The sequence below is a fragment of the Candoia aspera genome, chromosome 1, assembly GCF_035149785.1.
Source record: "Candoia aspera isolate rCanAsp1 chromosome 1, rCanAsp1.hap2, whole genome shotgun sequence".
NCBI lineage: Eukaryota > Metazoa > Chordata > Lepidosauria > Squamata > Boidae > Candoia > Candoia aspera.
Genome location: NC_086153.1, coordinates 313,457,879 through 313,473,189, shown reverse-complemented (window position 1 = coordinate 313,473,189; position 15,311 = coordinate 313,457,879). Strand labels below are relative to the sequence as shown.

Genomic DNA, 15,311 nt, shown 5'->3' with positions numbered 1-15,311 from the left:
CATTAGTGATTTGTATATGTGCTAATGGAAAGATTTATAGAAATAATGTGATCTTGGTTTGATATAGAGTAAGGGATTGATTATGGAAATTGCTGTATATTCTTGCTGTTGAAAGTCGGAAGTCACTTCTCTATGTAATCTTTAAAATTCTTTTTTCTTGTGTTTCACACATTTCTAGTTTTTTTTTCTTTTTGTAGTTTTTTGTTTTTTGTAGATTTTATCTTTGTCTCAAACGCAATAAAATTCTTTTTAAAAAAATGAAGCTAAGAATGAAACATAGGCACCCTAGTTTTTTATTAGAAATACTCACCTTCTACATCTTCCTCAGTAGCAATCATTCTTTGTTTTCCATCTCCTTGCCACCATAAATAGCAGTGATGACATGGAAGACCAGTTTCTCAAGATGCTGGTCACTAATCTTAGAATAAATTAAAGGGGAGGCTGTAGGTGGGACAGGTATGGGAAAGAAGCTTCGCATTCTAAATACATAGGCAACACTTAAGTCACTTTTTAAAAACACAGGTAGTCCTCGCTTATCAGCTGCCTCATTTAATGACCATTTGAAGTTACAACGGTGTAAAAAATAACTTTGCAACTAGTCCTTGCATTTACAGTTGTCGCAGCATCCCACAGTCATGTGATTGCCATTTGTGTGCTTCACGACCAGCTTCCGACAAGCAAGAGTTAATGGAGAACACAGAAGTAAAATTGTAAGTTGCAGTCATGTGATGTCTCACTTAATGACCACAGTGATTTGCTTAACGATTGAATAGGAAGTGACATCGTAAGCCTATTGTGGTCATGTGATTTTCTGCTTAGCAACCATAGCACTTAGTGATGGATTTGCCAGTCCCAATTGTGTTCGCTAAGTGAGGTCTATCTGTAAGCTTCTTTTCTCCTCTATCTCATGATCCCAAATTTTCTAGTAAATGCTCTATCAGCAGTCAGTATCACCTCAGCCATGAACTGAGACCAAATATATGTTTTCCTTTAATTTATTCATAATTGAAGAGAAGGGTTGATTAGCCAACGGGAGCCAACATTTCAGAAAGGCACACATGGGAGGTTGCTTTAAGGAGCCACATCCTTCACAATTACAGTTGGGTTTACCCACTGTGCTTCTTTGTGCCACTTTCCTCATTTGTGCCTTAGCCGATTCTGTGAATCCAGCCATTATATCTTGTAAATGATGAATGATGTCTTAGTTCAGTGTGTGAGCCCACTGTGTAGTCTCATTCAACACAGTGCTAAAGAGAGTTCCACAAAGATGTAATACTTTGATTTAAAACTCTAGCACTTTAGAACATACAGCAAAATTTGATGAAGGAATAAATCCTTAATTTTCTTGAACTAAAATTTAACAGTTTTAGTTCAAGAAATCAACTGTACCAACTTGAGAATATTTGTAGCTCAGGGTTGAACTGTGGAGTCCTTGGTGCTCTCTGAGCCTTCTTGTTTTCTTGCAGACGTTTCAGTGCCAGACATCTTCAGTGCGAAGAGGGAGTGGGCCTTGCTCTCTGTTTATATACCATAGTTTGCCCAGCTTGTGTTAGTGGAGGTGTTGTTCTCTTCTTGGGAGTTCCTTGATTGAGCTGTTGTTTGCTGCTAGGTTGATTGACTGAGTTAATAGTTCCTTGATTAGGGTATATTGTGCTGTTTGATGGTTCATCTGGTGTTAATCCTGTTGGCAGAGTGCTAGAAAGCATTTGGCCCAGGAGAGATCAGAAAAGTCACACACCAGGCATTTCTATAAAAATAATTTTATTTACAGAAAACAAACATATTTAAAGGCTGTTTGCTGAGAGGAGAGATTTCTCTCAGCTGCATATTCTCTGCAAGCCTACACAGAAGGGAAACTGAAACTAAAACAAGTCCAGGCAAGTTCTTCCCCTTAGGCAATGCAACCATTAACACTGAAAAGGGGACAATTAAATTCAACCTCTTCACCCGGCCAAAATGATTAGTTACCATAGTAACCTTAATCTGTAGTAGAAAACATATTAACAAATCCTAGTGTTAATCTTTGCATATCTGGGTGTTGATTGCTGGCAAGGGAGTGTACTGGTCTTTTGGTTTTTCTATTGTCTCTTCTGAATGGTATGTAAATGCTGTTTACCTCTATGTGTCTGTTGATGACTGCTTTGTCTGAGTGCCAGGCTTCCAGGAATTCTCCAGCATTTTTGGATTTGGCTTGATTTAGGATGCTGACTGTTTCCCAGTTGAAAGTATGGTTAAGTCTGTCCATGTGTTGTGAGATTAAGGAGTTCTCATTGTGTCTTCTGACTGCTAGTTGGTGTTCGTGGATGCGCTCTGCTAGTCTTCTGCTTGCCTGTCCTACATAGTGGCTGCTACGGTCCTTACACTGTAGGTTGCAGATGACTCCTGTTTTCTCTTCTAGGGCTGCTGGGTCTTTTGGTTTACTTAAGATGGTTTGGAGGGCTTTAGTTGGTTTATGTGCTACGGTGATGCCGTGTGCTTGTAACAGTCTGTTGGTAGTTTCTGAGATGTTTCTGATGTATGGCAGAGTTATCCTTTTCATAGCTTCTGTTGGTTGGGTTGTAGTGGGTTGAGTGGTCAGGCACTTTTTGATAAAGTTGGTGGGGGGTATGCATTTTGCTGGAAGATGCTGTATAGGTGATCTGTTTCATTTTTCTGGTGTTCTGGGTTGCTGCAGTGCATTAGTGCTTGTCTGTAAGAACATTCTTCAGACAAGCACTAACGCACTGCAGCAACCCAGAACACCAGAAGAAGGAAGTTCCACAGTTAAGCTACAATCTATTTTAGTCAAACTGCCTCTTCTGATCAAACAGGTTGTGAACAGAACTAAAACACTCACAGTAATACCACTGCTGCACACTATTTTATTCTTAATAATTATAATAATTATATTCTTATTCTTTTTCAAGATTAAAAGATTCAAGAAAATAAAATGTTTGCTGAACATCAATAGGATATCAAATTAGACTCTGAGAAAGTTCTCTGGTGATGTTTTTCTATAGCCAGGGGAAACATTATTAAAATGGCCTTCTCATTCATGAGCACCTTCCATTGTTTGGACTGTAAGGTCATTTGGGGAATTATATGTATGGAAAGATGCATTCTGAGAATTGCAGAGGCTTCTGCAGAATACTACAAAATATTATGTAATACTATAGCTCCTGGGGACTGTCCATAGGATACATGAGTTTCCTTCTCCATCATCAGAGACACAGCCTTACTTAGATTATATTGGATTAGCCCTTTTATTGGGCAGAAGTTGGCCTTTCCCAATGTCAGAAATTCTAATATTAGGAAGACCAAAAAAGGAAATACTGAGGAATTAGAAAAAGGGTATGAGAAACTTTATGGTCAAATTCTTTTAAACAAACACAGCTTTCTATCTCCATAACTAACTAAGTATATTCCCTTGCATTGAACAGAATTGACGTATTATTTGTTCTGAAGAAAAATAAACAAGCTGCAGATCCTCCCCTTCCTACACTTCTTCCCTGGTGAACTATTGCTAGAATGATGGGATGCTCTGCCAACTAATAATAACTATAATATGTACTTCAAGGAAAAATCAGAGTACCGAAGAAAAGGGGCAGTCAAAAAACCTTGTCCTGGTATAATAATCAGTTTTTTTTTCCATAATTTAGATTTTTTTAAAAAAAACTATAGCATAACATGCAGAAACTTGACTGGTTTAGCTTTAACATCTCACCATTTTACCTCTATATAGCTTTTCTCCTAAAATACCACAAGTTTAAAATAATTATACACAGTGAAGTACAAGAATTCTCATGTGGATGTTTATAGACCAGTTAAACACAGCATGTTGTCCTATTAAACAGTCAAGTAATTAGCAGTTTAAACAGCTTGAATAAATTATCACAAATAAAATTATAAGGGTTATTTGGACAGATGAACTCATGCATGACCCTTAGAAAATGAAAAGAAACCTACCACATCAATAAAGGAAAGAGGCAACAAGATACACTAAACACCAACCATATTAACTAGAAGAAACGATACTTTTCCCCAACAGCCATTTCTGCAGTGATTGGCTCAGATCCTTACTGCCAGACAGCAGATATTTGGAAAGGGGAAAAAAAACCCAAAGCACTGTCTAGTGGACTAGGAACAGAGAGTCACTGCTCCATCCCACACACAGTAATTTTCACAACTGGAACACATGAAAATGTTTCTCTGGATGTAATTTTCTATTGCAGAATTTGCACATCAGCCAACCCGTAACCTAGTTTTTCTAAGATAGCCTTGCTCATCTGAGACACTCATTAGGTTGTGGACTAGAATGCCAATGATTCTTTCTTACCTCTGTGGGAAACCAGGCTGGGAAGACTCTTATAAGATGCTGTCACCTACAGTCTACTAGGGTATGGATTGTTTCTGGATTTTAGCCAGTTTCTTTCCTTTAAAAGGAAGTGCCTGAGAGAAAATATTCTAAAGAATGAACTGATCCTTGCTTTGGGGATGGTTTTCTGTCCGAGCCAGAGTACTGTGGTATTCGTCCCATCAACCCCCTAATTTAAAGAATCAGAATTAACTGCCCATACAAAGTTTGGGATAGGGCTAGAGTTAATTGTCCTGGCCAGGATGTGGGGGAGTTAAAAAGTCAAGATGGCAGCCAGAACCATGCAATCAAAGCCCCAGCCCATTTTTTATATGTGTCCGCACATAAAAAGAGGCAGGGCTCCAATCACATGGTTGTGGCTGCCATCTTGAATTTTTTTACCCCCTCCCTTCAGACATCCTCTAATAAGGGAACTACATATATTGCTCTAACAGATAAGAAGTAGAATATAAATATAAGGAAACAAATAAACTAGGTAAGAATTACAAGAAAGAAGCAAAAATCTGACTAAACCCTTCTTAATTCCTGGAAATCTTACTGAATGATCTGTCTGGTGATCAGTAGTTTGCAAATGGCAGATTGCATTACATTCTATATATTCTTCTATTGCTATGATATAAGTTTGAAAGACCAGGTGAGGGATAGATCGTCATGGAGAAAACCTATCTATGTGGTCTCTAGGAGTCGAAAACGACTTGATGGAACATAATCAATCAATCAATCAATCAATTAATCAGTCAATGATATAATTTTATTCCATCTTTTGATACTGAACAGCTTCCAACACTTTTCATAATCCAAATTTTACTTTTCTAATTAAAACATCTGCATTCCAAATTTTGACTATTAAAAGACTCTCAAGGCAGATAATAGAAAAGGTTTCAAAGCAACAAAATTATTAATTAAATTTTCATTTAAACTTCAAGAAAAGACTCATTATAAAAAGAATAGACTTATTATGATATCACATAGGAAGAAAGAAAACCAAGCCATCAATAAGAATAGCAATATATGTATTTGAAACATCCTACAGTATATAAGATGCCAATTAACAATAAAGAGTTGAAAACAACTGATCATCACCAGGTCATGCAAGCTGAGGGTTGCAGCTAAAACAGCCTTGTCCCGCTCCTTCCAGTGGGGACAGGAGATGGAGCTAGTGCCTCCATTGACAATTGAACCAAGTAGACATAGTCATATGGGAAAAAGGTAAAGGTAAAGGTTTCCCTTGACATTAAGTCCAATCATGTCCAACTCTAGGGGGCAGTGCTCATCTCTGTTTCAAAGCCAAAGAGCCGGTGTTTGTCCGTAGACAGTTCCGTGGTCATGTGGCTGGCATGACTACACAGAATGCTGTTACCTGCCCACCGAAGCGGTACCTATTAATCTACTCACATTTGCATGCTTTCTAACTGCTAGGTTGGCAGGAGCTGGGACTAGCAACGGGCGCTACCCCGTCACGTGGATTTGAACCGCCAACCTTCCGATCAGCAAGCTCAGCAGCTCAGCGGTTTAATCCGCAGCGCCACCGCGTCCCTCATATGGGAAAAGGCAACTGCATATTGTTGCATTGTGCAGTTTTGAATGTAGCTATTTAATGGTTGATAACTCACTCACTGGGAAATCAAATCACCGTAGCAACCTCAGGTTCCTAGGACGAATGCTGTTTGGGGGGGGGGGGGAATGAAAAAGCAGATATTTTGACAGAATCATTGTTTACAGCAGCAACTAAGGGCTGTGTGCTTCAAAATAATTTTGTTTCACTTGTGCATGTTGACTAGGCTATTAAATGCTTTAAGAATGCCCAAGTGCACAATAGTTAGATGAAGCTATTAGAGGAAAAGGGTCTAGGGCACAACCCATTCTTAGAAGCTCAAGCATTTGGAAGAAACAGAAATGCATTAATAAGAAAACACACGTGGAGGGAGGTTACTCAGTTACATAGCCTCACTCTTTCCAAATGTAGGATTGTTCATACTGAATGTTTTAGGTTTCTGAAGAGTGTGTACAGATTGAAAAGAGAGAAGACAGTCTAGCTTTATAGGTACTTTCTTTGGCTGATTGCTAGTCAACAGTTCAGAAGGTTCATTAGGATTCCATCAGTTGGAGCTAATGGCTCATTGCCAGTTTCCTGGCAACTCTTTGTTTCTGAATAAGAGACCCATCATAACTTGGAAAGAATAATACTCTGGCTGAGAGGAGAAGAGGTGTGAATAACTGAGGAATAGCAACTGGTATTGTAAATGAGACAGCAGAGGAAAAGGAAAACAGAGAAAAATACTGTAATCTATCAGGAGGCCCAAAGTTGATGGTACCTTTTAGTGTGGAATCTATGGGGTGTAACTGTAGGAGCAGGGAACCTGTGGTACTCCAAGTGATGCTGAACTAATTCCCAGAAGCCCCAGCAAGTGTGAGCAGTGGTAGTGAGGCTGGGAGTTGTAATTCAGCAGCATTGGGATTGCCACAAGTTGCCTACTTCAGATTTGTTACTTTCTGGTTTTAATATATACGTATAAGTATTACAAAGATGTCATAAATCTGCAGCGCTCACCTTCCCCCACACTCATGTACACAAACCTACACAAAGAGAAGTGAACAGAAAAGTGCAAGAATAGCTCATACTTTGTGGGAAAGGGATGCATGTAATGAATGGAGCACTGTAGAGAATAAATATACAACCATATTTATTCAAACAACCCAGAAGACATTAAATATTTGGTTTGAGTATCTCAGGAACCAGCTCAATAACATAATGTCTTGGGCTTCTGAGTTGATCAAGATGTTGGTAGAGTCAAAATCTAATTTTGACTCTATGATTTCTGGAAGCAGAAGCATTTGTCTGGATTTCCTGAGCCAATATATCTTAAGATATGACAAAGGAAAGTGGTTTTTCAGGAGAAGTTAGACTAGTTCCAAGAAATTATAAGTTATAGAGGAAAGATGAGTCAATTTTATCCTGCTAGACCAAGTGGAGAGGGCAAACCTTGTCCATAGATTTAAGCCATCTGTTCTGAAAATAGGTTTGAAAAGGAGGTAAAGAGCTGACTTTTTTGCTACAAGAAATTTGATGACACTGTGGTTCCCCTTGAAACAGATGGAGAACAAGAATTACATGGAGTATTGATTATGAGAACCTGTGAATCCTCACCTTATGCCTGTATACATTGCCAAATAAACTGTCATAAAAATTCTCTCAGTCTCCAGGGTCCTCTTTCCAAATTGGGATGGCAATATGTACATCTTCAGACACGGAAGCCCTGCAATTCCTGAATTCAATTCTGGCCAATACTGAGAGATATTTGAGTCCAGCAATGTTGACCAACATTGTTCTACAAGAATCCTAAGTAAGCACTGGCAACCCTGACATTTGTCACTTAAGCAGGAGCAAGTTGCTCTTACATAAAAATAGAAGAACAGGGTACTGACTTAAGTCAAAACAAATGGCAAGGCTCAACTAAATTGATCCTAAAAAATCGAAGCAGAGTTGGGTCTGGTTAGTAATTGCATGGAAATCCTGAGGCTGTAGGTTATACTAGGAAATAATAATCTAAAAAAGTCCTAGAATAAGGCAGTTCAGACCAATTCCTTGTGGTTGCCAAGAAAACAATATGGATGCATCCATGTAGTTGCCATGAGTTGTGGTAAATTTGGTGGAGAGTTTACTTATCTTTACTCACTTAAAACTGTAAACCATGAGGCCTCAAATCTCTGCTTTAATTCCCTAGAGCAGTGTTTCTCAACCTTGTCAACTTTAAGATGTGCGGACTTTAACTCTCAGAATTCTCCAGCCAGCCTTGCTGGCTGGGGAATTCTGGGAGTTGAAGTCCACACATTTAAAGTTGACAAGGTTGAGAAACACTGCTCTGGAGTATCCCCAAACACATGCAGAATTCTCTGCAACGTACAGGAATTTTATAACAGAATCAACTCAAAACAGTTCCTTAGCAAATGAATTGGCATCAGAAGCAGTTTCAGGCTGCTGCACATTATCTCGGAACGCATATTTTAAAATATGGTAGTCCTGCTCAACCACTAGAGAAATGTATCTAACCTGAATAGGACTTTTTTTATTGGTCCACTGAACCACGGTTCTTGGAGGATGGGCACCTTTTCAAGTGTCTCTCTCTAAGGAACATATGTCAAGGTTATCAAGAGATAACAAGCAATTGATCTTGGACTCAGAGGTGTCCACAAGGCATGGTCAAAAAGTCCAGATGGCAGCCACAATGGTGTGCTTGAAACTCTGCCTGTTTTTTACGTGTGCTGCATGCAGACTCTTGACTGCACTTTCTTTGATCGCAGTTCGACTGCCATCTTGACTTTTTTAACCATGCACTGCAAACACCATTGTTTGGGCTTGTTTTTCTTTATCACTCTAAAAGTCAGCAATACTTGCACTGGTACAACATAAATAGGAATGACCCAAAATTAGTCTCATCCACCTGCAGTACAATTTTAGGTATGCAATACATTTAGGTGTTACCCTTTTGTACATGTCACAATAAGGAATACACTTACCATGTCTGTCAAGGAGTGGGATGCCTGGACGAAAACTGATACGATCTGGAAGAAATGAAGACAGGTAAAGACCAAATTCCCGAAAGACTGGCTTTGCGAATTTTGGTTTTGATTCAAAAATTAAGCACCTTACTACTCCCAAAAAGGATGACATCCTTGGCACATGGAACTCGGTTTTGATCCCAGTTAGAAGCATTTTCAAAATTTGTGTTTGGAATCCATTGTTTGTACACAGCAACTGAAGTGCCTGAGAAAGACCAAAAGGGGTGGGGGGGGGGGAAGACTGTAGTATCAACAAGCTTTGGGATGTCTGATTTTCTTACTCCTATCACTGCATGATTACAATGGACACCATTGAAACATTGATCCTTGGCCTTTTCCTTCATACGTACAGATCTTTTTTTTACTAATCCACTCAAAAAAATCAAGTAGCTATATATTTCAGATATCACCACAGGCCTTAAAGTGCCACTTGATACACCCTGGCCACACTGATTGATACCCTTGATGACAGCACAAAGACTTACCAATCCTATGTGTTGTGCTTTATTGTATTTTCAACAGCACTTTTGCTTTATTGCAGAATGCTTCCTGTCTGTATTGTTATATCAAGTAGTACTAAATATACAGAGTATACTGCTCTGTATACTTTGGCTTGCATGCAGTAGCCAATGCTGCCTGTTCATTTTAAGGACAGAATGATGGGGTAGGTAACAAGTAACACATTCGTTATTTAGTTGCACTGGTTTCCTCCTCCTATTATTGTTGTTTATTTCCTACTTAAATATTGTTCCACCACAACATAGCTGCTTGCTCTAGACAGTGATTTCTAGAAAATTCCCAGGAAGTCTTTAAATATGGCAAATTCCAGCAAGCACTACAGTAAGCAGATCCCCACACAATTCATGCTTCTCCTGCAACATCTAAAGAAAATAATCATGCATAGATACTGGACAAGCTGATTCTCTGTCACATCTGAAGTTGTTCCTCATCTTCTAAGTAAATGTAGCAAATGGATTGTGAATGAATTCCTGCCCCAGAAGACCCTTGCAGTGTTTTGTATTCATTATGATGAAGAGCTGTCATTTGCTATTATTTTTAAAATACTTTCTCACAAGTCTAGTCTTCTCAGAGGATGGCTTTGTCCTGGAAGATGGAATTGCCATAAATGAGATTAAGTGAAAAAGATTTCTGACTCCTAGTTATGAGGATTCCACCACAACAGGCCTTTTAGGGGTATTTCCACAGAAGAATTCTGAACCAGTCTGAAAGTAGCTCCAGACTTCTGTGTTCGCAGAATGTCAGCAATGTTGGGAGAGCACTGACTTGAAGTAATTGAAATTGCTGTGATACTGCTCCCCCCACCTTTGTTAGTGTTTGAGATGCTGAGGCTCCATTTCCCCACTGGAGGGAATTATTACCACACCTCCTCCTTAAAGGTAGTCCTCGCTTAACAACCATTCATTTAGTGATGGTTTGGATTTATGACAGTACTGAAAAACCAACTCCTGAGCAGTCCTCACACTTACAACTGCCACAGTGTCCCCGTGGTTGCATGATCACAATTTGGACGTTTGGCAACTGGTTCACATTTCTGACCATCGCAGCATCCTGTGGTCACGTGATCACCATTTTTGACCATCCCAGCTGGCTTCCCACAAGCAAAGTCAACAGGGAACTGTGTGTTTTGCTTAATGACCACGTGGTTTGCTTAATGCCCATGCCACAAAAAGGTCGAAAAATCAGGTTGGATTCACGTAACAACCATTTCGCTTAGCAACTGAAATTCCAGTCCTAATTGTGGTCATTAAGTGAGGACTACCTGTAGTCCTGAACTTCTGGTCCTATAAGGGAAATAATAGCTTGTCAGTGTTGCAAGCAAGCAAAAAGAGAAAGATGAAATTTATCAATGTTTTCTTAATTTCCCCTTTTTGCTTGGCATGGAAGAACCCCTTCCTTTGATGTGGAGAAATGGTCAGTGGATTTTGCTTCGAAAGAAATTGCAGTGGCTTGGGAACTTTGCCCCATGTTCTCAGCATTTCAGATCAGCAGAAGTTAAGATACAGTAGTCATATAAAGGCAGGATAGAAAATAAATAAATAAACAAACAAACAAACAAATAAATAGCTTTCTGCTGCATATGAAGACTTGGGAAATGAAATAGTGATAGTATGAAAGTGCCCTTGGTTAATGTTTTCAGTGCCCACTCTTAGGAGAATTGGTGAAGCATCTCATGATCTAATGGAACACTTTTCAGCCAAGTAATGTTTCTTTCATTCTTCTGCTCATTCATACAGTCTACACAGCACTTTATGTACTGTCTGTATGCACATGCAGAAAGATTAAAATCAACATTTACCTTTGATAGTTAAAGATTTTAACATCATCTATTTTGGGATGTCAATCCAGCAGGGGCAATCATCCTGAATAAACTGACTACCTTTCCCCTGTATCACTCTTTGTTCTAGGAAAAGGAAGTTACAAAATCTGTTGACGATTTTCTCTCTTTCAAATATACCTTCCCCTCTGGCAAACACAGTTCTTCTGGGAAATTCCTGACTTGTGTTGCTGACCAGGTTACCAAGGAATAGTACAGATAGGAGGCTGAAAACTGTAGAGCTGGTGCCAGGAAATTAAAAGTTCAGAAGGAGCTGAGGCTACAAAGTTTATGAAGAATAACAACAACAACAAAAGTACTATCAAAAGGAAAGGAAAAGGATCCGTATACCAGCTGCTTAGTGAAGAAGGCAAAATGCTGCCAGGTAATAAGAATGTTGCTTCACCTGGAAATTGTGAAGGCGCAGGATTGAAGTCTGTGACTGATGCAAAGATGGTCAGAGAATAACTTTGTATTTTGGATGAGTTTAAATCTCCTGGACCAAATTAATTGCACTGTAGTGTATTGAAGGAGTTAGGCAATAATCTGACCAAGTATTACCTTTGAGAAATTCTGAGTGAAGTGCCAGATGATTAGAGGAAGGAAATGTTATACCTATCTTCAGAAAGGAGAAAAAATCCAGAAAATTACAGACCTGTCAGACACCTGGTAATAGTACTTATGAAAAAGATCTTGGAAGTGTAGTTTCTTACAGACTGAATATGAGCCAGCAGTGTGATCTGGCTGCAAAGAAAACAAATGCAATTTTAGGCTGTATCAACATAAGTAAATTTCCAAATCATGGGAAATAATCATTCCACTCTATTTCGCTTGACCCCTCACCACCAGTACTTTTTGTAACTCTAGTTTTAATAACTTCAGCAAAGGATCATTACCTTGCCATGGTGCTGGAGCTTGAGCACCTCAATGATGCCATGAGCTAAACCGTGAAGGGCCACCCAAGACAGGAAGGTCATGACAGAGAGGTCAGACTAAAAGTGATCCCTGGGGAAGGTAATGGCAACCCACCCCAGTATTCTTGCCCTGAAAACTAAATGGATCAGTACAACCAGAGATATGTCGGTATACCATCGGAAGATGAGACCCCCAGGTCGGAAGATGGCCAAAATGCTACTGGGGAGGAACAGAGGATGAGTTCAATTAGCCCCAGACGTGATGACGCAGCTAGCTCAAAGCCGAAAGAATGGCTAGCGGTCGACGGTGCTGGTGGTGAACGGCGAATCCAATGTTCTAAGGATCAACACCCCATTGGAACCTGGAATGTAAGATCTATGAGCCAGGGCAAATTGGATGTGGTCATTGGTGAGATGTCAAGATTAAAGATAGACATTTTGGGCGCCAGTGAACTGAAATGGACTGGAATGGGCCACTTCACATCAGATGACCACCAGATCTACTACTGTGGACAACAGGACCACAGAAGAAATGGAGTAGCCTTCATAATTAATAGTCAAGTGGCGAAAGCAGTGCTCGGATACAATCCAAAAAATGATAGAATGATCTCAATTCAAATTCAGGGCAAGCCATCTAACATCACAGTGATCCAGATATACGCCCCAACCACAGATGCTGAAGAAGCTGAAGTAGAGCAGTTCTATGAGGATCTGCAGCACCTACTGGACAACACGCCTAAAAGAGATGTTATTTTCATCACAGGAGACTGGAATGCTAAGGTGGGCAGTCAAATGACACCTGGAATTACAGGTAAGCATGGCCTGGGAGAACAAAACGAAGCAGGACATAGGCTGATAGAATTTTGCCAAGACAACTCACTCTGCATAACAAACACTCTCTTCCAGCAACCTAAGAGACGACTTTATACATGGACTTCCCCAGATGGACAACACCGAAATCAGATTGACTACATCCTTTGCAGCCAAAGGTGGCGGACATCTATACAGTTGGTAAAAACAAGAACTGCAGCTGACTGTAGTTCAGATCACAAACTTCTTATTGCACAATTTAGGATCAGACTAGAGAGATTAGGGAAGACCCACAGATCAGCTAGATATGAGCTCACTAATATTCCTAAGGAATATGCAGTGGAGGTGAAGAATAGATTTAAGGGACTGGACTTAGTAGATAGGGTCCTGGAAGAACTCTGGACAGAAGTTCACAACATTGTTCAGGAGGCGGCAACAAAATACATCCCAAAGAGAGAGAAAACCAAGAACGCAAAATGGCTGTCTGCTGAGACACTAGAAGTAGCCCAAGAAAGAAGGAAAGCAAAAGGCAACAGTGATAGGGGGAGATATGCCCAATTAAATGCAAAATTCCAGAGGTTAGCCAGAAGAGATAAGGAATTATTTTTAAACAAGCAATGCACGGAAGTGGAAGAAGACAATAGAATAGGAAGGACAAGAGACCTCTTCCAGAAAATTAGAAACATTGGAGGTAAATTCCAGGCCAAAATGGGTATGATCAAAAACAAAGATGGCGAGGACCTAACAGAAGAAGAAGAGATCAAGAAAAGGTGGCAAGAATATATGGAAGACCTGTATAGGAAGGATAACAATATCGGGGATAGCTTTGATGGTGTGGTCAGGGAGCTAGAGCCAGACATTCTGAAGAGTGAGGTTGAATGGGCCTTAAGAAGCATTGCTAATAACAAGGCAGCAGGAGATGACGGCATCCCAGCTGAACTGTTCAAAATCTTGCGAGATGATGCTGTCAAGGTAATGTATGCTATATGCCAGCAAATTTGGAAAACACAAGAATGGCCATCAAACTGGAAAAAAATCAACTTATATCCTCATACCAAAAAAGGGGAACACTACAGAATGTTCAAACTATCGAACAGTGGCACTCATTTCACATCCCAGTAAGGTAATGCTCAAGATCCTGCAAGGTAGACTTCAGCAATTCATGGAGCGAGAATTGCCAGATGTACAAGCTGGGTTTAGAAAAGGCAGAGGAGCTAGGGACCAAATAGCCAATATCCGCTGAATAATGGAAAAAGCCAGGGAGTTTCAGAAAAACATCTATTTCTGTTTTATTGACTATTCTAAAGCCTTTGACTGTGTGGACCATAACAAATTGTGGCAAGTTCTTAGTGGTATGAGGATACCAAGTCATCTTGTCTGCCTCCTGAAGAATCTGTATAACGACCAAGTAGCAACAGTAAGAACAGACCACGGAACAACGGACTGGTTTAAGATTGGGAAAGGAGTACGGCAGGGCTGTATACGCTCACCCTACCTATTCAACTTGTACGCAGAACACATCATGCGACGTGCTGGGCTTGAGGAATCCAAGGCTGGAGTTAAAATCGCTGGAAGAAACATGAACAATCTCAGATATGCAGATGATACCACTTTGATGGCTGAAAGCGAAGAGGAACTGAGGAGCCTTATGATGAAGGTGAAAGAAGCAAGTGCAAAAGCTGGCTTACAGCTAAACCTCAAAAAAACCAAGATTATGGCAACCAGCTTGATTGATAACTGGCAAATAGAGGGAGAAAATGTAGAAGCAGTGAAAGACTTTGTATTCCTAGGTGCAAAGATTACTGCAGATGCTGACTGCAGTCAGGAAATCAGAAGACGCTTAATCCTTGGAAGAAGAGCAATGACAAATCTCGATAAAATAGTTAAGAGCAGAGGCATCACACTGACAACAAAGGTCCGCATAGTTAAAGCAATGGTGTTCCCCGTAGTAACATATGGCTGCGAGAGCTGGACCATAAGGAAGGCTGAGAGAAGGAAGATTGATGCTTTCGAGCTGTTTTGCTGGAGGAAAATTCTGAGAGTGCCGTGGACTGCAAGAAGATCCAACCAGTCCATCCTCCAGGAAATAAAGCCAGACTGCTCACTTGAGGGAATGATATTAAAGACAAAACTGAAATACTTTGGCCACATAATGAGAAGACAGGACACCCTGGAGAAGATGCTGATGCTAGGGAGAGTGGAGGGCAAAAGGAAGAGGGGCCGACCAAGGGCAAGGTGGATGGATGATATTCTAGAGGTGATGGACTCGTCCCTGGGGGAGCTGGGGGTGTTGACGACCGACAGGAAGCTCTCGCATGGGCTGGTCCATGAAGTCATG

At 40.2% G+C, this 15,311-nt stretch overlaps 1 protein-coding gene across 1 annotated transcript in view; it reads right to left on the bottom strand.

The window, feature by feature from the left end:
• Positions 1 to 15,311, bottom strand: part of AMN (amnion associated transmembrane protein) — an 86,370-nt gene that overhangs the window by 62,775 nt on the left and 8,284 nt on the right. The window contains exons 2-3 of the mRNA XM_063290361.1: positions 9,001 to 9,119; positions 8,873 to 8,917 (exon numbers count right to left, since the gene is read on the bottom strand). Coding sequence (XP_063146431.1) covers positions 8,873 to 8,917; positions 9,001 to 9,119 — 164 coding nt within the window. The remainder of the gene's footprint in view (positions 1 to 8,872; positions 8,918 to 9,000; positions 9,120 to 15,311) is intronic.